This window comes from Sciurus carolinensis, chromosome 2, assembly GCF_902686445.1.
Source record: "Sciurus carolinensis chromosome 2, mSciCar1.2, whole genome shotgun sequence".
Lineage (NCBI taxonomy): Eukaryota > Metazoa > Chordata > Mammalia > Rodentia > Sciuridae > Sciurus > Sciurus carolinensis.
In genome coordinates, this window is record NC_062214.1 from 24,940,239 (window position 1) to 24,967,305 (window position 27,067).

General features: G+C 46.0%; 1 protein-coding gene across 1 annotated transcript; it reads right to left on the reverse strand.

Annotated features, from left to right (window-relative positions):
• Positions 1-2,001: 2,001 nt before the first annotated feature.
• Pofut1 (protein O-fucosyltransferase 1) lies at positions 2,002-27,049 on the reverse strand. Its single transcript, XM_047538554.1, has 7 exons — positions 26,838-27,049; positions 25,158-25,279; positions 20,542-20,724; positions 18,939-19,051; positions 10,835-11,027; positions 9,066-9,308; positions 2,002-5,236 (listed from the first exon to the last, which is right to left on the reverse strand). The coding sequence occupies exons 1-7, from the start codon at positions 26,968-26,970 to the stop codon at positions 5,048-5,050; spliced, it is 1,176 nt and encodes a 391-aa protein (XP_047394510.1). The 5' UTR covers positions 26,971-27,049; the 3' UTR covers positions 2,002-5,047.
• Positions 27,050-27,067: the final 18 nt, after the last annotated feature.

Below are 27,067 nucleotides of genomic sequence, written 5' to 3' on the forward strand. Positions count from 1 at the left end.
ACCAGGTTTCAAGCAAGAATTTGAATTAATTCTGACAACATAATCCAGAGTGCAGAATTTGCCTTCAGGCTATGAGTTTTTTCTGTCAGCTCTACTAAGGATAGAAAGAGAGCTGAGGAGAGGAAGGGGTCTTTATTTTCAAGCTAGTGGAAAGCTTATTATTATCTTTTTTTTTTTTTTGCGGTACTGGGGATCGAACTCAGGGCCTTGTGCTTGTGAGACAAGCACTCTACCAGTTGAGCTATTTCCCCAGCCCTGGAAAGCTTATTATTATTGCTGTTATTACTATTATTATGCATTAAGCTGCTGCTTTTTTATTTATTTATTTTTTGGTACTGGGACTTGAACCCAAGGGCACTTAACCACTGAGCTACATCCCCAGCCCTTTTTTATATTTTGATACAGGATCTTGCTGAGCTGCTCAGGGCCTTACTAAGTTGCTGGGGCTGGCTTTGAACTTGCCATCCTCCTGCCTCAGCCTCCCAGTCTCTGGTTTACAGGTACTTGTCTGTGGGCTGCACTAAGCTTCTTTGAGGGACAGAAAATGGAAATGAGAGTTCCATTCTTTCTCCCCGCCCTGCCCTTTCTCTCCTCTCTCCCCGATGCCAGGAGCAGCTACGATGGTTCCGGACAGTGTTTCCCAGCCTTGATTCTTTGAACACTGGCTTCTCTATTTCTGCCTTACTCATAACCCATCTCTACTAGTACTTCCTTATAAAATTTTTAATTGCCTTTGTTTACTTATGTAAATTTGGCCTTATTCTAAGACAAAAGTTTTGATCTAGTTGCATATCCCTGCCCTCATACGTAAGGAGAGACATAGTGGATTCCAACTGAGCACGAGGCATCTGCCCATCACTCCTTAAGGATGCTTGGCGGGACCTGGGGGGCATGCTAGGGTGAGTTGGCAGAGGACTTCTGTACTGCTGGGTGGCTGACCAGCTCTGAGAGCGTCTACCTACCAGTGCTGCTTCTGCTGCCTCCTCGGAGACTGATCTGGCAGCTCCAGGATTCTGCATGTCCTTTTTCTTTCTTTCTTTTCATGGTTCTGGGGATCAAATTCAAGGCCTCGTACATACTAGGCAGGAGCCCTGTCACTGAGCTAAACCTATAGCCCCATGGGACTCAGCGTGTCTAACAAGTTCCCCCAAGTGAGGCCACCAATTGTTGTCCCATGACCACAATTTAAGCGAGTCTTGGGTCACTGGCATTAAAATCACCCGTAGGTGCTCAGAAATAAATAAAAATGCAGATTCCTACGCACGACCCACCAGTCACTTGGATTCTTTAGGCAGGGGTGGCTCTGGAATCTGCCTTATTCGGCAGCACTCTGAGGAAGCGCTGGAAACCGCAGCAGCACCTGTAATGTGGAGGTAAGGCATCTGCCTGGAGGTCACTCTGGAAGTCAGGGAAGCTCCCTGTGGCTGGGGCCCTACCCCCTGAAGCAGCCAGGGCTCCTCTTCCCCGCAGCAGCCTCCTTCAGTGCGCCAGCCGACAGGCCCTGCTGGCCCTCCCCTCCCAACGCGCAGGTTACCTTTAAAAGACTCCAGTAAACAGATCGGGAATGGGTCAGTAAACAGAGCCAGACTGGTAACATGTTGACGGTTATTAAAAACGTGAGTTCAGTTTATCACTCACAATGTTTGTGTATCTGAATTGTCCCACAATAAATGCTTTTATTTATTTTTGGGTATGGTACTGGGGACCAAACCCACGGGTACTATATCACTGAGCTACATCCCCAGCCTTTCTGATTTTTAAATTCTGAGACAAGGTCTAAGTTGCTGAGGCTGGCCTGAAACTTGCGATCCTCCTGCCTCAGCCTCCCAAGTCACGGGATTATAGGTATGTGCCACTATGCCCCACACCTTGACACATATTTCAAATAAAGTAAAATCTTTACAAAAATAAAAATATTTTTCAAATAACAACAGTGAGAAATTTAGACCATATTAAGGTTTCATAATAGGAAAATGATGAACTATGGAGAACCCCTCAATGGAATGTGACATAGTTAATTTATTCAGGCTATGAACAGGGAATATATGATATACTGTTAAGTAAAAAAAGACATTAAATCGTATATACTGCATGATTAAAACTATGCAAAGATTCATATCTTCAAAAAATTATAAAAATCTATACATTGAGAATCTGGCCATTTCCTACCTTCTTCAACACAATGATGGCCTGTGCCTCCCGGGAGAAGATGTTGGAGTTCCAGTTCAGGGGGATGAGCCCCCTCGTCTCTCGCCTGCGCCCTGGCCACAGCCCCACACTGGTCTCTGCTCTCACCCTTCCTCTCCCCATGCCAGCTTAAGGGGTCCTTCAAGAATGTAATCTAGCATGATCCTCTTCTGTCCAGAACCCTGCTTAGGCTCTCGTAGCTCTCCAACTAAAAGCCGAGTCTAGGCCTTGGCACAGCGCTCTGGCTATGGGAGTGGCACCTGATTGCTTGGATCCTTGCTTTGCTCCTGCCACCAGCCACACTGACCTCCTGGCTGCTCTTCAGGAGCATGTGCTAGCCGCAGGGCCTTGACAAGTCTCATTTCCTCTGTTGGGAATACGCTCCTTCTCTCCTTTGGCAGCTATTCTTATCTGAAACAGTTTTCCCACTGCTGCCCTAAGTCCTTTATTTTTCTTCATAGCACCAACATCTTCCACAATATGCTCAATTTGTCTTCTACTTTTGTGAATGTAAATCCTTTGAGAACAAAGACTAGATTTGATTCTCTGCTGCATCCATTCTTCCTAGTACAGAGACTGGAACATAGTAGGTGCTTAATAAACACGTGCTTAATGAGAATGTCAAACTACATAACTATCTGAGGGAGCTGTCAACTTCACGTGCACTGTTTCGTGGGTGACCGCCTCCCCCAACACCTTGCATGGCAAACCCACAGCCAGCGCCCACTGGAAGTCAAAACGGCTGATCCTTCCCAGCAGAGGTCTCCGTGGCACACAGTGCAAAGTGCATTTTGTGAACTGAAGGCAGTGGAGCATGGTGGTGGATAACAGAACTGGTTTTTGGGGTCAAATTCTGGCTTATCACCACCAGCTGCACAGCATTGGGGAAATTATGAGAATTCTCTGAGCATTCTTTTTTTTTTCCTCATGCAGAAAGAGATAATAATAGTTCTTGCTTCTCAGGACTGGGATGGGGACTAAACAAGAGAATGCCCATTAAGCATTTGGCAAGCACGGTGCCTGGCAAGGAGGAAGTGTGCACAAGCAGCAGCCAGATTAACCCACAGCTACGTGTGCGCCTTTGTCTCTCAAGTTTACGATGTCTCTTATGCATACATGCTTTAACTGATTTGAGCCTTTTGACAACCCGTTGGTTTTACCACCATTTTACAGGGTAGAAGCTGGGTCAAAGAGTAAAGTGCTTGCCCACAGATCACAGCTGAGGCTGCCAAGGGCTCCAGCACCTTCTCTTCTAGAGCACTGGTTAGATTCCTGCCCATGCCCATCCCGCTGATCTGGATGGCCCACTGCAGCCCCGACTCTAGAGCGTGTGCCTAGTGTAAGGCTGTGAACACCAGATGAAAATGAACAGCAGAGTCAGGAACGAACTGGCCAGCAAGCCATGCTGTCTCAACAACCTGGTGGAGGCAGAGAGCGCACAGGCTCCCTTGTCTGTGGCCCTTCCTCTGGGTGAGGCTGGAAAGCTAAGCCAGCTCCGAGTTTACCCAGGGTTTAAAACACCTCACTGGGTTTCCAGGAGGGAAAACTATACAAGCCCTTTCGGTAAAGCCAGGCACCAGTTCTACACAGCAAACGCTGACGTGGTGTTAGAGAGATCCTCCTGCGATCTCTGACCCTGACCACAAACATCTCCTCCCAAAGGCAATGAAGGGAGAAGCCCCTCATGGAGCTCTGGGTCACCTCTCCAGGATCAAAGGCCACAGGTGTTGATGTGGAATTTTAGAACTGCGAGCTCAAAAGAAATCACAGGCTCTTGGGAGTCAGGTGTTATGGAAACTGTAGCATCTAGAGAAAAGAACCTCAGGATGGTAACCCCTAGCATTTCGAGGTTTTGGCAGAGATCACCTCTGATGGAAAGGGGCAAAGGTTGCTTCTACACTGGGAACTCCAAAGGCTTCTGGACCCTGGGCACCTTCTATGTGTCAGACGCTTGGCAGACACTCCTTTGTGAATAGGTGGTTTGAGGGCTCCCAAACCACAGAACGGGGTCAGGGGAAGACCAGGTTCTGGACATCAACTCAAATCCTACCCACAGGCCCTTTCAGGGGCAACCTTCAGAGGATCCTGTCAGGCCCACAGCCCTGACCCCAGTGATCCACTGAGGACCCCAAGGTGCCAGGTCTGTAGCAGCCACCAACCACCAAGAGACAATACAGTGATCAGCAGGCTTGCTGGGTTCTGAGCCGGGACTGTGCCATGTGAGCGCCACTGGCCCCCGGAGCACTGCACAGCGCCATGACTGTTAACGTCCACTCGCCGAGTGTTCCGACAGAGGTGCATATTCACACCCCAAACCCGGACATGGCTAGGAAGTGGGGATGACGCTGGCTCTGGTCAGGCAGTGGGGATGGGTCTGAGGGCCACTTTGGGGGACACCTGGAAGAGTGACCAAAAGACCCACCCCAGTCCTGGCTGCAGTCACATTCGGTTAAGGTCACTTTGGGTATCTATGCTAATGGAGTTCACTGACTTTAGAAAACGAAGGAGGGTCCTGGGGTGGCCATGACCTTGTATCAAAACTATAAATATCCTTCTATATAAAAACCTCTCTGGAGAGAGTTCGGCTTCCCAGGCTGCTCACCCCAGGGCAGAACAAAGGACAGAGGCTTGAATGCTCTACCTTTGTGGGAAATTCCCAGGAGAACCAGGAAGCACATGAGGTGGGAGATGCCCTGCACCTAGGAGCCTGGGGATGGAACTTCTCCCTCCTCCACAAGTCCCTGATACTGTTCTCCAGCTCTGGAGGGCAAGAAGAGGAGCTTGCAGTCCTCAGAGCCCCTCTGGCTGCCAGGCCTGGCTGAAAGGACCAGCTGCAACTGGTGACATTCTCCAGCCAGGATCAGAATTCGTCCCGCAGCTGAGGGGGCCTGTCCATGCCAAAGAAAGAGGACTGTCTTCCCTGAAGGTCTCGCTCCCGCTTCACGAAGGCGGTGAAGGAGGAGACACAGTTGCCAATGAAGTGGTCAGCTCTGCCGAGGATGTACAGGTCGATCTGGGCCACCTCAGGCTGCAGACTCACTACCTTCACCTGCAGAAGAAAGGCAGACGCATCAACCTGGTGGCTGCTGGCCACGGACTCGAACTTCTTCCCTGGAGCTGAGGTTACGGACAAAAGGGAGGACAGAGAGGATGAAGACGTGGGGTCAGGTGTGATAGGAGTGTTGCCCAGCTGCCTCCCAGGAGCCTGTACTCCGCTCCTCCAGCCCCTCCAGCCCTTCCAGCCTCAGCTCCAAATGCATCACTCTGGTTTCTTCTGCCTGGAACACCCTCTTCCACCCATTAAGATCCTGACCAGGGTTGCTGGGCACAGTGTCACACGCCTGTAATCCCAGCAGCTTGGGAGGCTGAGGTAGGAGGATCACGAGTTCAAAGCCAGCCTCAGAGGGCTGGGGATATAGCTCAGTTGGTAGAGTACCTGCTTCGCAAGCACAAGGCCCTGGGTTCAATCCCCAGCACAGCAAGAGAAAAAAAAAAAAAAAAAAAAGCCAGCCTCAGCAACTTAGCAAGGCACTTAGCAACTCAGCAAGACCCTGTCTCTAAATAAAATACAGAAAAGGTCTGGGGATGTGGTTCAGTGCTTAAATGCCCTTGGGTTCAATCCTGGTACACTCCTCCCCCAAAAAATAAGAAAGAAAAAAAAAAAAAAAAAGATCCTGACCAGGGCCAGGGTGCAGCTCTGTAGAGTATGTGCTTAGCATGCACGAGGCCCAGCTTCCATCTCCAGCACCAAAAGAGTGAAAAGAAACTCCCCAGCAAACTCTGAAGGCTCAGCTCATATTCTACCTTTCTCATAAAGTCCTGCCTGATGGTTTCCCTCACCAAATCCTGCTCTGAGCAGACAGTGCCCACCACTCAGCTCTGCTGTGTGGATGTGGACATCTCTCTCCACATACCCACTCCAAGCCCCAAGTCCTGCTCAATCTATCCCTGAGGTTCTTCCCAAAGATGGATCTTCCTGTGAGGAGCTGCCCCAGGCCGCTGGGCCCAGCCACTATCACCCACTGCTTGATCCACTACAATGGCCTCTTCATTGCCTCTCCTGGCCTGCTCATCACAGAGTGGCCAGAGGAAAATATTGAGATGCCTCTGCCCCTGTCCTTCCTTCCAAACGAGTGCTTACTGTCCTTCAGATAAAGTGACACATCACAAATGTACCCCACAATGCTCCGCTCAGATTACCTCTGGACTGTCACCCCTTGAACTCTAGCTGCTGCCAGCCAGGCTCCCTCCCTATCCCTCTTAGGACCTTCATTCCTGCTGTCCCCTCCGTCTGGGGTACACCCTCTTTTTTTTTCTTCTAGTACTGGGGACTGAACTCAGTCCATTGAGCTACATCTCGGTCCTTTTTATTTTGAGGAGGGTCTTGCTAAGTTGCCCAGGCTGGTCTTAATCTTTTGATCCTCCTGCCTCAGCCTCCTGAGAAGCAGGGGTCATAGGGATGGGCCACCGTGCAAGGCTAGGGTGTACCTCGCTGTACTGGTTAGCTCCTACTTACCCTTTACTTCTCAGCTCAAGTGGCAGCTCCCCAGAGAAGCTCTCCTTGGCCACCAATCTGGGCCAGGGTCACCTCCTCTGAGCTCTTATAGAACGCTTTGGCCGTGCTTTGGAGCACACATCTCGGTTTGTGATTTCCATTCCTTAGTGATTCTCTGATTAATACTGCATCCTGCCCCCAACTGGGGCTGGAGCTGTGTCAGTTCACGCTCCACCGCTGTGCTGGCCAGGCCCACAGAGCCTGCCTCAGTAAACATCTGCTGAGTGGACAAATGAATGAAGGAAACACCCCCTGGGCCCCCACCCCAACATATAGTTCTCTACCTGGGTCAAAATTGTGAGCCCTGGAGGGCAGGAGCACATCTTAATCATCAGTATCCCTAACTGAGCACTGGCCCAGCTAAAGGAGGGGCGAAGGTTAATTCAGGACCAAGGCAGGGATCTGAGCCCATGGAGGAGAGGGCTGAGGAGTGGGGAAGAAGTGAGAAGACTGGCATAGGAACTGGAAATAGAAAACAGCAACAGACTCAAAGCATAAAAAAATGCATCAACTCTAAAGCTCACAAGAAACTCCCTGGGACTCTCCAAATGCTTCAACCGAGTGCAGAGGCGAGGGGGGTGGGGGCTGAGCTGGGCTGAAAGTGCTTTGCTGTTCCACTGAGATTTCTGATGTAACAAAAACCATCATCTTTCTATGTGGATTGCAGCAACAAAATAATACCAGTTTAATCATGGCCAAAATCCCCCACAATTCCACCTACACCTGAAACTTACCCACTCTGTGTCACGGTCACTATAATTAGCTCTGGGACCTCTTGGGTAAATTCTGTCCCTTCTTGGGACTTAGGTTCCCTCAGCCACAAGATGGAAGGGCAGGGTGAGAGGATGCCTGCTGTCTCCCAGCTCTGACTTTCTGTTAAATGGGGGCTAGGAGACCAAAATGTACTGACCCAGCACTTCCTCCACGGGCTGGAGCTTCCTGTCTGTCACAGTAAAAGAAAGGAGCCTGTTGACATGAAGCCAGTGGCTCCCGATGTCTGCCTCTTAAGGTCTGTTCAGCATTTATGGTGTTCATTCATTTGTCTTATTGAATGCTTACTATTAATTCAGTTGTTTTGTTGATCCATACTCTTCTCATTACCTACACTTCACTGCTATAGTAACATTTACCAAACACATTCTGTTACTTATGCACATACTTCCTTAAACATTTATTCACGGCTCCCTTCAACATTCATGAAGCACAAAAGATCTTTCCTTTATTTATCAACCAACTATTTCTACTATTAATGAGAGCTAACTTTATTATTATCATCATCATTTTTTTGTGGTATTGGGGGTTGAACCCAGGGCTTTATTCGAGTTAGGCAAGTGAGCCACATCCCCAGCCCCCTTTTATTTTGAGACAGAGTCTCACTAAGTTGCTCAGGCTGGCCTCAGACCAGGACTCCTCCTGCCTTTGCTTCCTGAGTAGCTGGGATTCCAAGTGTGTGCCCCTGCACCTGGCAACATCTAACTTTATTAAGTACTTATTTTGTAGTGGGAAACTTTTTTTTTCTTTTTTTTTCAGTACCAGTGATTAAACCTAGAGGGGCTTTACCACTGAGCCACATTCCCAGCCCTTTTAACTTTTTATTTAGAGACAGGGTCTCCTAAGTTGCTGAGGCTGGTTTTGAACTTGTGATCCTCCTGCTTCAGCCTCCTGAGCCATTGGGATTACAGGTATGTGCCACCATGCCTGGCACATTTTAATTTCTTTACACCTGATCTTTACAATTGCCCTATGAGACAGGAGCTATTCGGTCCTATTTTACAGATTTGGAAACAGAAACACAGAGAGGTCAAATAATGTTTACAAGGCTGCTCAGTGAGTTGAATCCAATTCTCTGACTCCAGAGTCTAGGCGTTTAACCCTTCTCTTCCCAGGGTCTACTTTATGTCCTTAAGCAACCAAATGTGCACTGTGTCAGGCACTGTTTCAGACACTGGTGGCAGTAAGGCAGGGTCTCAGCCCCCAGAGATCAAAGCACTTGGCTAAACATTGGGGAATACAAGAGTAGGGTTCAGCCTTCAAGGAATCCACAATTCCTGGAAAGAAATACAAACATTTCCACACTAGTCTCAGACAGTCTAGAAAGTGCCATGAGGGTTCCCAGGGAGGACCCATAAGCTACTGGAAGACTGGTCAGAATCTGCAGAGGAGATGTTCAAGCCAGGGTTGGAGGAAAGGCAGGGATGGAGAGGAATGAGAGGTCAGGCAAAAGGCTGGTGCGGGGAGAACATGAAGCACATGGTGGGAGCAGGGGACAGCTGGCACTTTCCCTCGTTCCCTTCTTGCCGTATGCCCTGGAACTCAAGCATACCTTCTCTTTGAAAAGCTGCTGGATCTCGGGCACGTAACTCTCAGAGTCAGTGGCAATGTAGACTGACTGGGCGTTCAGCGCGCTCACCCAGAGCTTCACGGCCCGTCTGATCTCCTTCAGGTCCGGGAGGCACATGGTCATGGTGAGGGGGGCGGCTGTACTGCGGCTGTAGCCCACACACTGCGGGGAGGCCATGAAGTGCGAGCCTGCAGTCCCCTCCTTCAGCATGGCGCACGCGTTCTTCTGCAGGAGGGGTGGGGCAGAGTTAGAGAGTGGCAGCCCTGACCACAGCAGCAAGAACCGGAAAGCAGAAAAGGACAGCTATGCGGCCGGAGCTGGACCGCACGTTTGGGGTACGTGGGCTGGGAATGAACTCCGGGCTCGTGCAAGCTGAGCCCGTACTGTACCACTAAGCAACACTCCCAGCCCCGCGACTGCATTTTTTAAAAAGCATTAAGGGAAGAGGGAAGTGGACCACAGGAGTACCAGTGATTATTTCTGAATGGTGGGATATGGGTGTTGTAAAATTTTTTCTGGGTCTCACTGCAGTATCTGGGACATCTGCAGAATTGTAAGAGTGGTGGTGATAAGCCATAGGCTTATCTGATTCCTGACTTTAGTGGAAACACTTCTGATAGCTCCCCAGAAGGTAACAATGTTTGCTGTGGGTTCCAGAGAGATAGCTTTATCAAGTTAAGGTGGGTCCATTCTATTCCTGGCTGATTATGAGTTTTTTCTTTTTAATCATGAATGGGTGTTAACTTTCTTTTATCAAATGCTTTCTTATTCTCTCCTGAGATGATCATGTGATTTTTCTTTGGGCAGTAAAAACAGGAATTTCATCACACTCTTGGGATAGATTTTACTTTATGTCTTATGCTCTTTAGTATGTTCCTGGATTTTACTTTACTTAGGATCTATGCATCTATGTTGATCAGTGAGAATGGCTATAATATTCTGAGTTGACCTTATTAAAATTTGGTTTTAGTATTATGCTAGTTTAAAAAAAAAGCATCTTTTATCTTTTTATCATTTTATATTCTAGAAAAGCATAGATGGGAGCTATTCCTTCAATGTTTGGCTGAGACCACTCATAAAATATTCTGCCTGGCTCCTTTCCAATGTGGAAGCAGGACAGGCAGAGGGACTGGTAGGTAAGTGGGATTACCTCATCAACTGAGTAAGAATGAGTTTTAGTATAATTTTTGCACATTTTGGTATTTTTCAATTTCAACAATGAGCACTTCTAACATTTCTATATATCATATGTCCTTAGGTAAATTAAAGCAGACAGTCCATACTAGTTCTGTGATTTTCACATGGAGAATATTTTGATGAGATCTCTGTACATTTAAGCAGCCTTCAAATTCTGAGGGGATGACATCTTCATTTCTTGGGAGCCCCATCCAAATCCATAGCTATTTTTCAACATAGAATCCACTAGCTAAGCATCCTGCGGGGACAGAGGACCCCTAGGCTGTGGGCCTCTCTCAACCTGCTGCCTGACCTGGACTCTGGCTTGATATTTCAGTTTATCCATCTACAAAATGAGGATACAAACTGCAACTATTAAAATGAGAGCAGGCTCTAGACTGCTCTAGAGTCATGCTTCTGACAGGTGCTGTTCAGTAATCATGCAACACAATTCCACAGACTTGGTCAAGCAAGCTCTCTCTGCCCTGACTGGAATCTGGGGTCAATCCTTGCAGCCACAGCTGCTCAGCTCAGGCATATGTCCAGGTAAGCCAGTGAGAGGAAGGGGAAGTTACCCAGTCAGAGCCAATGCGCAGATGAATGCCCACATAGGGCCGGATGAGGTGGGATCGGATCTGGGCCTCTCCCATCTTCACCATCTCGTCTGACCACACCATATACTTCTGGAGCGACCTGTGTTCTTCCAGGACAGGGAACTGGGCTGGGGCCCCTGGCAGGGCGAGCACAGGATGTTCCTTTGCTGAAAATCTAGATGGGATGAAGGAAAGTCAGACAGAGGATGCAGAGAGAGCCTGCCTGCCATCCCCACGGAGAAAAGGATGGCACCGCACTATGCCCCAGAGACCCAGCAGAGGGGCCCTGTAACATGCAAGAAGCACAAGAGGTTGTGAAATCCCAACGGGCTGATAAGAAACTTCGGTGGCGGCAACAGGCACAATATGCAATACTGTCCCGCCGCACGGAATTTACAACCCTCTTTGCTTGTTTAACAATTAAAAATTTACAGTAGAGCATTCTAGCCTTTTATATGTCATGCTGGCTTCCAATCTGTGGAGCAGTAATTCACTCCAGGGTGGGGTGTCTGGACCAAGCCTTTGCCCTTTTACCCACACGGCGCGACTCAGACGTGCAGCTGCTTACAGAGGCAACGGCTGGGTCACACTCACAGGGAGTGTATACTGGATCAATCATTCGTTCAACACTTATCAAATACTTATTGATTGCTTACTATGTGTTGGGACCAGGAAGAGACTGGCAAGGCCCCTGCCCTCATGGGATGTACCAAAGGTCCGCAGATGTCCCCATCATAACCTCCCAGGATTCTCTTTCCCCATTTATATGGTATGTGTTTTGCAATATTTCACATCTGTCTTTTCTGTTGAACCCAGGCCTCTGGAGATAGTGCCTCTGATGTGCTTAGAAGCACACCTGGCACAGAGAAGAGTTTAGCAAATATGTGTTGACTGACTGAATGAGTATGTTCCCTCTTCAGTTGAACCCAGATTCCATCCCAGCAACATGAAACACCTTGCTCTCCCATGAAGTATGACAACATACTTTCAAACTCCAGATCTTGTGTACTACTTCACTCTATTTGGAATACCTGCCCCTGCCAGCAAAATCCTTTTCTAAACTATGAAATAGGCACAGCGCTCTGGAAAAAAGTTTGGCAGTTAGTTTCTTATAAAACTAGACATGTAATTACCATAGGCCCCAGCAATGGTACTCTTGGGCATTTATTCCAAGGAAATAGAAGCTTATATTCATACACAAACCTGTACACTAATGTTCACAGCAGCTTTATTCATAACAGCCCCAAACTGGAAACAACCCAGATGTCAATCAATGAGTAAATGGTTCAACACACTGGTACATCTGTACCATGGAATACTATTGCAATTAAAAGGAGTCAACTATCAACACAGGCGACGACCTGGATAGCTCTCCAGGGAATTATCCCAAGTGAAAAGAGCCAATCCCAAAGGTTACATACTGTAAAAGTTCATTGATATAATAATGGAATGACAAAACAGAGCAGAGAACCAAAACAGAAGAGATTAGTGTTGCTAGGGGTTAGCGATGGTATGTGTTCAGAAAGGTAGGTGTGGTTATGAATTGGCAATACAAGGGTCCTTGTGGTGATGGAACCAGTCAGTTTCTTAACTGTGGTGGTGGATACATAAACCTACACACAAGATAAGATTGCACAGAATACACACACACACACACACACACACACACACACACACACACACATAGAGGTGAATACAAGTAAAACAGGAAATCTAAGCAAGATAGGTGGATTGTATCAATGTGAGTATCCTGGTTGTGATACTGCACTATAGTTTTATAAGATGTTACCATTGGGGGAAAGAGTACATGAGACCTGTATGTTATTTCTTACAATTACCTCAACAAAAACTTCAAATAAAAATTATGAAATTTTTCGAACCTTAAGGCAAATACAAAAAATAGGAATCCACATACCTTTGACCTATATTGACAGAAACTAAAACTTGCTTCGCTTCAGATTTAAAAAAAAAAGCTCACCTAAAAAAAAGCCCTATCCTAACATATTTCCCTTTTCCTTCCCTTCCTGAAGATAATGTGTTACTATGCCTGATTACACTTATCTACCTATCTACGTACCCATGACTTAGTTTCTTTATCTGTAATAATAGAGCTGATAACAGTTCCTACTTCATAAGGGCTGTCTTTTGTGTGTGTGTGGTACTAAGGATTGAACCTAAGGGGGCTTTACCACTGAGCTACATCCCCAACTCCCCAGCCCTTTTTAGGGTCTAGAGTCTTATAAAGTAACAGGCCATGTTCTAATTGCTCATGAAATTTCCATAAGAGCCCTATAAGTTTTACTGCTATTTTAACAGATGAGGAAACTGAGGTACAATTAACATGCAAAAGTCACACAGCTAGGAATTGGTAGAGCTGGGATTTGAGTCTAGACAACTTCCTTCAAAACCTGTTTTAAAAAAACTATATATATATATGTATTTGTTTAGTTTTGATGAACCTTTATTTTATTTATATATGGTGCTGAGAATCGAACCCAGTGCCCCACACATGCTAGGCAAGTGCTCTATCACTGAGCCACAACCATAGCCCAAAACCTATGTTTTTAACTCCTAAGACCCCCACTCCCTTTTTCCCACCCAGTCTAATAAGCATCTCAACAGCCAAGTCTGTAGCTTATTCTTCTGATTCTCAGGCCCTAGCACAGGACTTAACACACAATAGGTGCCCATAAACACTTTCTGAATAAATCAATGAGAGATTCAGAGAACTTATTAGAAAGACCAGGTCAGGTTGTCAGGAGTTGGGGGAAGAAGAAACTAGTATCTGAGGACCTACTATGGGCCAGGACTTTAGCTAAGCTCCTTTTAGATGTCACCTCAAAGAACTTTGAAAGGAAAATAAGTGTTTTCTAATCTTCCATTAGGTTGGATCATTAAGATAAAAATCAGGATTTGAGTTGTCCCTGACCTCTTGGGAAAATCCTGTAGCTAACCCTTGAATGTCTGTCCTCTCTACCTGGACCAGCACAGAGTTGCCCAAGTGCGACACAAAAAGCAGCTAAGACTGATCTGCTCGTTTGCTCTGAGGTCACAGGGTCAGAGTGTTGTCAAGCAAGGAGTAGGGTCTTGACTGTAAGAAAACTTGACCAGTTCCACCTGTCCCCTGATTACTGGTCCCAGGTCAGTCCTTAGCCTGGTCACTACCTAGCAGAAGGTGGTTGGCTCTGGGGTGCTTCACTATTTCACCCATGTTGCCAAGATTCTCCAACAGGCTGGGGTTCCTCTGTGCACAACATCTACTCATGTACTCAGTGTACCTTTATGGTACCAGTGGCTGGACATTATGCTGAATGCAGAAGACACAGGGACATTAGAAAGTCAGGGCCTTGATCCTGATATCCATGCCAGAAAGGACTACCTTCCCTTCCAGCTCATCCTTCAGGTCTGTCTGTCCTCTTGGGGAGGCTGCAGTCTTGGAGAATGACATACTACGTACTTACAGGCCTTCTATCTTTATACAGACTGGGTTAGCATCATGGCCCATAGCCTTCCAAAAGGAAATGGACAATAAATATCTGCTGAATTAAAGCTCTGCTTGGTATTCATAGACACAGAACCAGCAGAGCTGGAAAGATCTTCAGAAATCACTTGAGGTAGAGAATCATCTGTCTTCTTTTACTAGAATCCAATTTTCAGCTAGATACTTGGAAGCCCAAAATAAAGATATTTCTCCATATTTCTTGCAGCTAGGCATGGCTTATGTGCCTTTGCACTAGTTAATGAGATATAAACAAAAGAATCACAATTAATTTTTAGGAAGGTTCCTTGAAAAGGTGAGGGTGTCTGGGTGCAGTGGTGCAGACCTGTAGTCCTAGCTACTCAAGAGACTGAGGCAAGAGGGTTGCTTGAGCTTAAGTTCAAGGCCAGCCCAGGCAACATAGTACACTCTGTGTCTCTAGGGAAAGAAAAACAAAACTGGGATACGCTCTTCTTCTGCTCCTTTTGACCTCTGAGTTGCCTGGAATATAATGTGTGATGGCTAGCGCTTCACCTGTCATCTTGACCCAGGAGGTAATACTGAGGATAAAAGTTAGTAGGAGAAATGAGTAGAAAGACAGGTGTCTGATTCCTGATGCCACTGTGGAGGTGCCATCCTGCCTTGGACTTGCACATTCCAGTTACTTCATTTACTTAAGAAAACAGTGAACTCTATGTTGTTAGTCTGCCGTTATTTTTGGATTTTTGGTTACACGTACCCTAACTTAAGTTTGATATGCCTTGAATCTGTGGCCCACAAACTTCTTTTATTTATTTGGAGGCCTGATATACAAGAGAGTTAATGGTTGAAGGTGATGGGCTGGAGGAACTGAGCCTTTCCAACCTGGTCTTTGGGGGCCTTTTCTGTCCCTGACAAAGGCCCTGTGGGCAGTTATCAGGAACTCTGACGACTGTTTGGAAACCACTGATCTGCTCAGTGAGGCCGATCTTGCTCACCCCTTCCTCTTATAGATGGAGCACTGAGGCCAGCAAAGGGTGACAACTGCCCAATCATACAAGCCCAGGTACAGCTGCCCTCGGGTTCTCCACACTCTACTTTCATTCCCCAGGGAGGATTTTTTTACAGCAAGCAAGTGTACACTATCTTAGAAAATAGTCAACATATACTCTCTCATGCTTGCCCCACTGATCATTCACAGGCTTCCTACAGTTTGCCTCACCAAGGCCTACAAGCACTGTACAGTCTGACCCCTGTCTACCTCTATGATTTCTTATATGGCAGCTTATCTATCTATCATGCTGGGCACTGAACCCAGGAGCACCTTACCACTGAGCTACATCCCCAAGTCCTTTTTATTTTTTATTTTGAGACAGGATCTCATTAAGTTACTGAGGGTTTTACTAAAATGCTTAAGTTGGCCTTGAACTTGCAATCCTCCTATCTCAGCTCCTGAGTTGCTGGGATTACAGGCATGCACCACCATGCCTGGCTCTTATGTGGCAGATTAAAGATGGTCATCAAAGTGAGGCATGGTGGTATGCAGCTATATTCCCTGGTACTCAGGAGGCTGAGGTGGGAGGATCACTTGAGTCCAGGAGTTCAAAACCAGCCTGGACAATATAGCGAGATATAAGATACTAAGACATCATCTCAAAACAAAACAAACAAGTGAAACGATACTAACAACAACAACAACAACAAATGGCTGTCACATCTTTGAATCTCCTCCACTAGGTGAGTTCTATGCCCCTCACAATCTGATAGCAGCAACACTGTGCAGGCAGCCAGACCAGGCTTAGGGAGCCAGCGGCTTCTACTTTCTGTCTCTTGGAACACTGCTTGGATGCTCTCCCTCAGAAACCAGCTTTCATGCTGTAAAACCTCAGGCCACAGGCGAGGGCACAGGTACACAGGCTGTAAAAGGTCCCAGCTGACCTCCCAGGTGATACCCAGCATCATCACCAGTCATGAGTAAGACATGGCCATATAACAGAATCAAGCCTTCAGATAACCTGAGTCATGGCAGCTGACTGCAGCCATAAGAGACCACAAGCAAACACTGCCCAGTTAACACAAGAGTCCATCAAGAGATGAATGGAAAATGGACATGGGTTCAATCCCCAGCATCATTCAAAAGAGATGAATGGAGTAAGGTACAGTGGTGCATGACTGTAATCCCAGAGGCTCAGAAGACTGAGGCAGGAGGATTGCAAGTTCAAAGTCCGCCTCAGCAACTTAGTGAGGCACTAGTTAACTTACTGAGACCCTGTATCAAAGTAAAAAATAAAATGGGCTGGGGATGTGGCCCAGTAGTGAAGTATCACTCAGTTCAATGCCTGGTATCAAAAAAAAAAAAAAAGAAAAAAAAAAAGAGATGAATGGACATGCAAAATGTGTTATATACATACAAGCAATACTGCTCAGTCTTAAAATGTTCTGACATGTGCTACAATACTGACAAACCTTGGAGACGTTATTCTATATGAAATAAACCAGACACAAAAAAATGCATAACTCCACTTAAAAGAGGTTCACAGAAAAGGTTATTTATTTATTTATTTTTGGGGGTATCAGGGATTGAACCCAGGGGTGCTTTACCACTGAGCCATATCCCCTGCCCTTTTTAACATTTTATTTAGAGACAGGGTCTCACTGAGTTGCCTAGCTAAGGTGCTGAGGCTAGCTTTGAACTTGGAATCCTTTTGCCTCAGCCTCCTGAGCTGCTGGGATTATAGGCATGCACCACTGCACCCAACAAATAGGTGAATTCGTAGGCTGAAAGTAGAACCCAACTACTTCAACCTTTGTGACTTCAGGCAAGTGACTTCACTATTCTCTGCTTCCATTTCTTTATGTGTAAAGCACAGATGACAACATAACCCTCAGACTCATGGAAAGATTAAACCCAAGTCAATATATTTGAAGACTTAAGACAGTTTCTGGCACACTGTAAGTATAAAATAAATATTAGCTCTTATTATTTTTTTCAAGATTTATATACACAGGATCAGTGACACACGCCTATAATCCAGATACTCAAGAGGCTAAGGCAGAATTCCAAGTTCAAGGCCAGCCTAGGCAATTTAGCAAGACTCTGCTTCAAGCAGGCTGTGGTGGCGCTTGCCTGTAATCCCAACTCAGGAGGCTGATGCAAGAGGATTGCAAATTCGAGGTCAGCCTCAGCAAATTAGCAAGGCCCCAAGCAACTTTGTGAGACCTCATCTCAAAAAAAAAAAAAAAAAATTAAAAAGGCTAGGGATGTGGCTCAGTGGCTAATTACCCTTGAATACCCTTGGGTTCAATCTCAAGTAACCTCCACCCCCTACAAAAAAAAAACCAAAACCAAAACCAAAACCAAAAACAACAACAAAAAAACTGCCTCAAAATAAAAAGGGGATATAGTTCAGTGGTAGAGTTTCCCAGGTTCAATCTCCAGTATGGGGGAAATATTTTACATACAAACCCCAAAAGCCTATACAACAGATCTGTGACCTTGGGCAAATTATTTAATTTCACCAAGCCAGTTCCTCATCTGTAAAATGGAAATCGAGGGCTGGGGGTCTGTAGCTCAGTGGTACATGTTTGCCTAGCATACAAGAAGTCCTGGGTTCAATCCCCAACACCACAAATAAAGATAAAGGGAAACTGATGATAGCCATTTCAAAAAATATCTCATTGCATTAAATAAAAGAAGGCAGGTGTCAGCTAATTTAGTTGGTCGCTTATTATATGCTATGCATTTTCTGTGGTAGGAGGAGATACCATTAGTACTCTTTGCATTAAACTAAGAAGGAAACTGGGGCCAGAGAGCTGGAGTGGCTTTTCCAGAGATTACTGAGCAAGAGGCTGGGCTGGGTCAGAGCTTCGGATTGTCTTACTCCTGAGCCTGTGCTTGTTTATCTACATCAGTCTGTCTCTGGCCTACTGAATGCCATGTTCTATGACCACGCCAGAATTCACATTCCTCTTGTCTCCTAACCAGTTTGACTTTTAAGACCAGGCTCTTTCCTGCCATGCCACAGCATAGATGGCAAGTACCCTATGTGAGTTATCATCATCAGAACTAGACTACAGCTCCCCAAAGGCCAGGGCCAGGTAGTCCTCATTTTTATATGTTACCTTTGGCCTCTGAGTACTGACTCATACGTGACAGACGCTCTATAAATATTTCACAGACTGTGCCCGTGCCCTGCTAACCTATTTTTTCTTAATAGGGCTTACTGGCATACAATTAATAAAGCACGTCCAGTAATTATGAGGATGACATCACTTCACAGTCTACACCTGAATTTGTTCTCTAGGAGCTGCTTCCAATTTTCACCTTGTGAAGAGGAAGGCACAGGGGAGTGATTCTCACGCCTGGAGGAGGAAATCGAGACGCATGTGACTGCACAATGTTCTTTTTATGACATCTCTTATCAGCTAATAAGCTCTTGCTCAACCTGTGGTAGGTCAATGTCCCACTGTGTCAGGCTTTGAGATGGGAACAGATCACACAGAATCAGAGTGCCTACACCCTTCTTCTCATGCATCAGGGTAGAGTGGAGGGGAGAGGGTTGGGAGTGCTGGATGCCCATGAGCCCCATGCCCCTCCCTGCCCCCTCCACCGCTGCCCTCTCCAAGTACCTCTGAATCCATTGTTCTTTGTAGGAAGCGCTGAAGGAAATGCCTGCAAAAAGCTCCGACTTATTGAAACTCACATGAAACTGATCCCAGAATGGGCCAAAGGGGTTTCCTTCCTGTAAGAAAAGAGTGATGGAAGGCTCACTTGGGGAAGGCAGGGGAAATCACCCAGGGATAGGGCTAAAGAACTGTAGGAGGGAACCCAGGATGAAACGCCCTCTTAGGATGGCCCCCTGGGCAGAGGGATGAGAAGAGTAGCTTGGTTCCATTCTGTTTTCCAGCAGGAAATGTTTTCTAGTGTTTGGTGGAGTCTTTCCCACACGGATGTCAAGTCCCACAAGCATTGGTGGGCCCAGGGAGGAGCAGACCTTGGGATTGGATCCATGGACTAGAGCCTCAAGAGACTTGCAAGACTGGCTAATAGACCCCCTCGTTTTCAAGAAGGAATCCAAGGCTCATAGAAGGTAAGACACATGCCCAATGTCACACAGCATGTGAGTGCAGTGCTGGGGGTTGCAAGCTAGGTCTCTTTTTTCAATTTTCATGGTTCTGCTAACCACTCTCCCCAAGCCATAGCATCCACACTGAAAAACATATCTGGAGATTGTTTTATTCCCAAAGTGTCAGAAATTTGCAAATTTCTACTAATAAAATATGGTACCTTCTCATCTAGCTGCTGAGAGGCAGGAAAGTCTTCAAGTTAAGAGGGTGGACAATGGAGTCAAACTACCGAGGGCTGAATCCCAACTCTACCACATTTGCTATGTGACCTTGAGCAACATGTTGAACCTCTCTGCCAAACTCAAGGTCCTGTCTATGTAATGGGGATATTATTTGTACTTTCTTCATGGAGAAGTTTGAGATTAAATGAACTAATATGCATAGAGCTCTTAGTATGATATCTGACATAATGAGGATTAGTTATTATTACTGAGTGACACTTTACACTTTACCAGCACTCTTATACCTGGCCTTAACACTTTCTGAGCAAGAAGGAGCAGAGACTAGCATCTCGTTTTTTTTTTTAATTTCCTCATTTTTTTTAAAGTTGTTGATGAACCTTTATTTTTTTTTTTAATTAATTAATTTATTTTTTTTGCGGTGCTGGGGATTGAACCCAGGGCCTTTGCTTGCAAGGCAAGCACTCTACCGACTGAACTATATCCCCAGCCCTATGAACCTTTATTTTATTTATTTATATGCAAGTGCTGTATCTACCACTTAGCTACAACCCCAGCTGAGCTTCTCTATTTTGTAGGTAGAAATTAAGGCTCAAAGAAGCAAATCTGGACAAGGTGACACTGCTGATAAAATGCCAAAAATAAACTCAAATCTCCATCTTTCTACTCTAAGCCCTTCTGGGACCTTCCCCCACATATTGTGCTACTACAAAGTCTCAGAAGCCTAGTGGATACAGAACAGGCAGAAAGGGCCCCCAACAGGCTGGGGCTATAGTCCAGTGGTAAAGCGCTTGCCTTGCATGTGTGAGGCACTAGGTTCAATCCTCAGCACCACATAAAAATACATAAAAAAATAAAGATATTGTGTCCATCTACAACTGAAAAAAAAAAAAAAAAGAAAGGGCCCCTAGGCCCGCAGGACGCACCTTCATGGGGCATGTCTTCTTGTCAGGGCTTCGCTGTGCCGCCACCTCAAAGCAGTATGCCACCCGCTTCTCGGGGGGCCAGTGGGTCGGAGCCAGCTTCTCCATGAACTCCTCTAGGCTGATGACCCGATGGTAGGCCTGGAGGGGCTCCAACTTGAAGTACTTCTGGTAGGACACATGGAGCTACAGGAAAAGGAGGGGCAAAGGTCCTTCCTCAATGTCCCAGTTTTGAGACATTTACTAAAACCATACACTCCAAATCCCAGAAACTGCAAATTACATGACAATGAAAAACTTTTGTTAAAAGACACTAAAGTAGGTTCAGGACATAATTCAATGGTAGAGTACTTGCTGAGCTTATATGTAAGGTCTGGCATTCAATCCTTAGCACTGAGAAAAAGGACACTAATGTCAAGACAGAGACAAAACCGGGGATGATATCTGTAAATTAAAGAACGAACAGTGGTATCCCTTGTGTTACAAAATGACAGCTGATCTATAAGACAAATAATGGGCAAAGGATAGGAGTGAATAACTCACAGCAAAGGGAACCCAAATAGCCAATACTCTCAAATGATGTGCAACCCTACCAATAATTAGGAAAAAGCAAATCACAGTTATGATGTGGCATCACTTCTCACCCATGAGGCTAGCAAAAATTTAAATGCTAACTCTAATTGTAACAAAGGAGGTGGGTTTTGGGCACTCACATACATGGCTGGTTGCAGACGTGTATATTTTGGACCGAACACTTTGGGATGCAACCTGTCAGCATCAATAGAATTAAAACGCTCCTTCCACTGCTAGGTATTTGCCCTGGAGAAGTTCTTGCACTTTTCACTGGAGACAAGTACAAGAATGCTCAATGCTACAATGGAAGTACAGGAAAGAGCACAGAAGGAGTCACACCAAAGACACTAAATCTATGAAGCGGTTGCCCCTGGGCGTGGGGAGAGGGACTGGGATTAGCCACAGAGGCCAAGAGAGGTTATCTTTCATCAACTCGATCTGCAATGTTTCATACCTTTTATTAACAACAAAAAAATAAAGCAAAAAGGAGACGGTGTTAATGATCACTTCTAGTGGTGGGTACATGAATGGTGGTTGTATATATTTTGTATTCTCTTTAGACTTTTAAAAATTTCTTAAACGCCATGGAATAAAACTTGGACTTCATCCTACAAGTCAGGGTTTCCTAAACATGTTGCACTAGTTCAGGTGGATATAAGGTTCTGCAGTAAAAGCTCCAGAACTGAAGGGGCCTAAGAAATGCTATTTTTAGCTGGTTATTCACTGCAGCAGGACTTTTTAGGGCCTTAAACATGCTTACATGCATTGTGAATCTGCAGATTTTGGGGGATGGGGAATTGAGAATATTCAAACGGATTGAACTCAGGCACCCTTCCAGCACTGGTAACTGGAGTTCCAATGAACAGATTTTAGACACCTTAACTATTAGCAATGACAGTATAGCTGAAGGATTTTTTAGCAGAAATAACATAAGATCTGCTTTTTTTGAAAGATCATTGTGGTGGCAGAGGAGAGAGGAATCAGGAGGTTACTGCAATGGTCTTTTTATTTGCTCAAGTATGCATTTAGCATGCATTCACTGGGCAGCTTCTACACATCTAAGTGAGAGACTGAGCAGATCAGACAGGTAAAGATGCAAGGGAAGGTGAAACAGAGGGTTGTATATGCATGTATGTGAGGAGACGCACAAACAGGAACCATTAGGTTCCTGGTTGGCATCCAGGTGAATGGGGTGGCATAAAATAAGGCTGGGATTATAGATGGTGACACAGGTTTGTGGGGCAAGATGCCAAGTTCAGTTCTGGCTCTGTGATTTTCAGGTATCTGTAGGATATCCAAGTAGACTCAAAGGTCTAGGAGTCAGAAATCCAGGCTTGTGATCAGAGTCTTAGCCATAGGTAAATTTGATAGGACACAGAGAACAGTGAAAGCCACAAGAGTCAACAGAAATTTATAGCAAAGTAAGTAATGGTAATAATAGCAACTACTGTTTATTGAGTGTTGATGTAGTGCCAGGTGTATACTCATCTCTTTACAAGGATTTGCTCATCTAATTCTGAGAGGCAGGAATGTAACCACCTCCAGAGTACTTATGGAGAAACTTGGGCAGACAGAATCTAGTAGACTCATCTGAGCCCACAGAGCTCACAAACAGAAAAGGACACACACACCAACATCTGAACAGAGGATAGAGAGAGAGGTGCCACCAGCACAACACAAAGAGGAAAATGCTGATAGGTCAGAGGTCTGGCAGGAACCGGTGGTGTCCTGGAAGCCAGGGGAGTAAGTTCAGGAAGGAGAGAGACTCACAGGAAGTCAGGTGAGACAAAGACTGAGAAATAAACTCTCAATTTGGCAATTCTGAGGTCCCTAGTGACCTCGGTGAGAATAGTCATGGCAGGGAAGGAAAGCCCAATTGGGACAGGTTGTGGGAGTAACCCACAAAAAGTAAGGAAGTGGAGACTCAGTATGACAACCGGTCGAGAGGGCAAGGAGACAGAAAGTAAGCAAGCTAGCGGGAGGGGGATGAGCAACATCTGAATGTAAGAGTAAGTAAAAAAAATTCAGAACATTGACAGATCCCAGAACTGAGAACTTCCCGTGTCCTAGGTTCTTTGCATTGAGGAGCTCAGCTGATTCTAAGAGAAAGGCATATGGCAACACCCCAGGCATGTTACCATCATTAACTCATTCAATTCTTGCACGGGAAGTAGGAACAATTATTACCAAGCTATTTTAAAGATGAGGAAACTGGTTGGGCTGTGGTACACAACTATAATCCCAGCAACTCGGGACACTGAAGCAGGAGGATCATAAGTTCAAAGCCAACCTCACCAACTTAGTGAGACCCTAAACAACTTAGCAAGACGCTGTCTCAAAATTTAAAAAAAGGGCTGGGGATGTGGCTCAGTGGTTAAGTGCTCTTGGGTTCAATCCTGGGTTAAAAAAAAGATGAGGAAACTGAGGTACAAAAAGGTCAAGTACCTTGCCCAGGTCACACAATTAGTAAAGTTGATAAGCTAAGCTATGGTCTCAGATATTCTGGCTTTTAATTTTTATTAATAGCCTCTCCAGGGCTTGGGTATAGCTCCATGGTGGAATGCTTGCCTAACATTCACAAAGCCCTGGGTTTGAGGGAGAGAGGAAAAAAAAAAAAGCCTCTTCAAATTCCTGTATGCAAAGGGGAAAATAAAACCTATGAGACTGGGGAGGCTGAGGCAGGAGGATCACAAGTTCAAAGCCAGCCTTAGCAACTTAGTGAGGCCCTAAGCAACTTAGTGAGATCCTGTATCAAAATAAATAAATAAATAGGCCTGGGGATGTGGCTCAGGTTAAGTGCTCCTGGGTCCGATTACTGGTAACAAAAAACAAACAAACAACAACAAAAAAAAAAACAACCACACACAACCCTATGCAGAGAAAAGGCTGTAAGAATGAAATGCAGTGTTTTGAACATACTTAGTGTTATTTCTTAAGTCTATTGAAATTTTTTGTCAATTCATTAAATATTAATTAAATTCCTACTGCCAGGCCCATTGGTATATGGTGTGAACAAAGGCAGACAGGGGGTCATTAAAAGACACAAAGAATAAGCTAGGAATTAAAGGATACTAAGCATACCATGTCAAACCAGTCCCTTAATGGGATAAGAGGCAGACCTGCAGACAGAATACTTGGGTTTGCTGTCTTGGCCTCAGTCTCTTTCTTTCTTTTTGGTACTGGGGATTTAACACAGGGATGCTTAACCACTGAGTCATATCCTCTTTTTTGTTTTTTGAGACAGGGTCTTGCTAAGTTGCTTAGGGACTCATTAAGTTGCTGAGGCTGGCTTTGAACTTGCAATTCTCCTGCCTCAGTCTCCCAAGCTGCTGGGATTACAGGCATGCACCACCCTGCCTTGCAACCTCAGTTTCTTCTTCAAAACTGATAATTGTATCCATCACTTACTTTCTTTCTTTCCCCACCTCTCCCCACATCTCCCCCTCCTCTGTCTTTCTTTATTATTTGCAGTACTGAGGACTGAACCCAGGGGTTCAGTGAGTCGCATCCCCAGCCCTTTTTAATTTTTATTTTGAGAGAGGGTCTGGCTAAGTTGCTGAGGTTGGCCCTGAACTTGCCATCCTCTTGTCTCAGACTCCTAAATAGCTGGGACTGTAGGCATATACCACTGTTCCCTGAATCCATCACCTACTAATGGAATGCACAGATGGTGGAACTAATCAGGACTGGAAATGAAAACTTTAGGTTCAAGCTCTGGAGCCAGACAGACATGAGTTTGAATTCTAGGTCTACAAGCTGTGACCTTGAGCAAGTTACCTAATCTCTCTAAACCCCAGTTTCCTCAAGAGGATGAGATGTGGGAAAAATGAGCTAATCCTTACACAGTGCTCAGAATAGAGTCAGCACACAGCAGGTGCTGGAAAAATGTTAGCCATTATTATTCCAGGAAAGAGAGTCCTGAGTAAAGAGTAAGGTAAGCTCACAGGAGTAGGAGGTAAAGCCTAGAGAAGGACTTGGAGGTCAAGCAGAAGTCAGCAAGACTGGGGAAGGGTGGATAAGGGCCAAGGTCAGTGGGAAGTACTCACATTGGTGAAGGGAGGTTTGTGATGCTGGTACTCAATCCACGGAGGTACAGCCAAGGTGCGGTTCAACAACTTTGCAAATGCCAGGGAGCCCAAGAAGTGATCAGCCTGGTTCCCAAAGCGCCCTGGAAATGGTATGTTGTGGCTGAGGTGAGGCCTAGGGCACTGGGCATCCAGGGGTGGGGAGAGCCAGGATACCAAGGAGAGCTCATAGCCTGAGAGGAAGTCTGGACTCCTGGGTCTGGCAATCAAGGCCATATAGGTCCTGCTCCTTCTGCTTCGGTCACTCTAGATTCTCTGCTATTTCCCCAACACACTCTACAATTCTCACATTACCCCTTGTCTTTGCTCTTGTTGCCTGAGCCAGGAGTGCACTTCCACCTGGATCTCCAATTACTTGATCATGAAGAGACAACTCCAATACATCATTCACTAAGATCCATTCACCAACCCCCATCCAATTGCACGCTCTCACCTTGGATTTGAGTAACTTAAGTTCTTTTCCTCAAATGTCTTTTCTCACTTTCTGGCTTTTGTACTGGCTATTTTCTCAGCCTGTGAATGCCTCAGGTGGAAGGACTGTATTTGATTCTTTTGCTATCCCCAGCAAGATCTCCATTTGTACATTCCACAAATATTATCCAGAGGTCACAATGTATGAGGCTTTATGTTAGGTGCTAGGATACAGGAGTGAGCAAGGATAAGATCTCTACCCTCAAGGCACTCAGTCCTGCTGGGGAGATATGACACATGTAAACAAATACAAAATGATGATTTTTTTATGATTTCAAGAAAGAAATGAAAAGGCTTAGTGATGGGAAGTAGTAAGGAGATTACTTGGGCAGACATCAGTCAAGTCCTCTCTGGTGACATTTATGCTGAGACCTGAGGGATAGGAAGGAGCTGGTGGGGCAAAAGTGAGCGGAAGGCATTCCTCACACACCTGAGTGTGAGGGAAAGAAAGGTTGCAGCTGGAGGGTGAGGGGAGAAGGGAGTTGTGGAGATGAACTGTGGGCGACCAAATCATGCCTGGAGGACCATGGTCAGGAGCCTGGAGGCCATTGGAGGGTTCTAAGAAGGAATTACTTTTACAATGATGATACACCAGTCCATTGAAACTGCACCCTTCAACTGGTCCTTAGATTCTTCCTTACCCTCATCTCTTTTATTTTCCCATAGTTTTCATCATTCAAGAAACTGTGCACTTACTTATTTTTCATCTTTATCTCTTATTGTCTATTTTCCCCATCTAAAACACGACTCTAAAAGGACCTGGGGTTTATCTCTTTCTTACCTCTGTATTCTCAGAACAGAGAAAATGACCTGGCACAGAAAAGGTATCCTATAAATATTTGCTGAATGAATGAAAATCGCCTGGAGCCAGCGTGAACCGGCGACATCAAAACCTGCCCCACTAATTCCATTTACTGGACTCCAGGCTGGTTTAGATCTCGAGCAAATCGCATAACCTCTCCCAGCCTCAGTTTCCTCATCCGTCAAATGGAAAGTTGGATACCGTGGGCCCTCTGCGCCCTAGCAAATAAGGCAGAGAGGAGAGGCGCAGGCCCTGCAACACTCTGGGGATCTCTCCTGGACCTGTCAAGGAATCTGAGCGCCTCAGAGGCGTGGCTTCTCTCGCGGTCTCAGTTTGTCCATTTGAGCACAGAGCTCGGGAGGCCTTACCCATGCAGGGGCAGTAGAGCAGGTACCCGGCCGGGTCCCAGGGGCCTGCGGGCAGCCCGGGGAGAGGCAGAAGCAGTAGCAGGAGACATGTATGCAGCGGCAGAGGCCGCCGTGCCCGCGCGGCGGCGCCCATGTCAGCTCCGGAGCCCGAGCGCGCCAGGCGAAGAGGAGGGGAGGAAAGGAGGGGTGCGAGCGTCCGCCCCGCTCCCGGCGGTCCCCGCGCGCCGCCC

Bases quoted from the DNA above. Each gene is read 5' to 3' on its own strand.
- Pofut1 (XM_047538554.1), bottom strand. From the start codon at position 26,970: ATGGGCGCCGCCGCGCGGGCACGGCGGCCTCTGCCGCTGCATACATGT. The intron at 19,052-20,541 runs GTGCGTCCTGCG...CTTTTCTTACAG, and splicing joins AGAAGACATGCCCCATGAAG to GAAGGAAACCCCTTTGGCCC. The intron at 9,309-10,834 runs GTAACTTCCCCT...CCCCTCCTGCAG, and splicing joins TGCGCATTGGCTCTGACTGG to AAGAACGCGTGCGCCATGCT.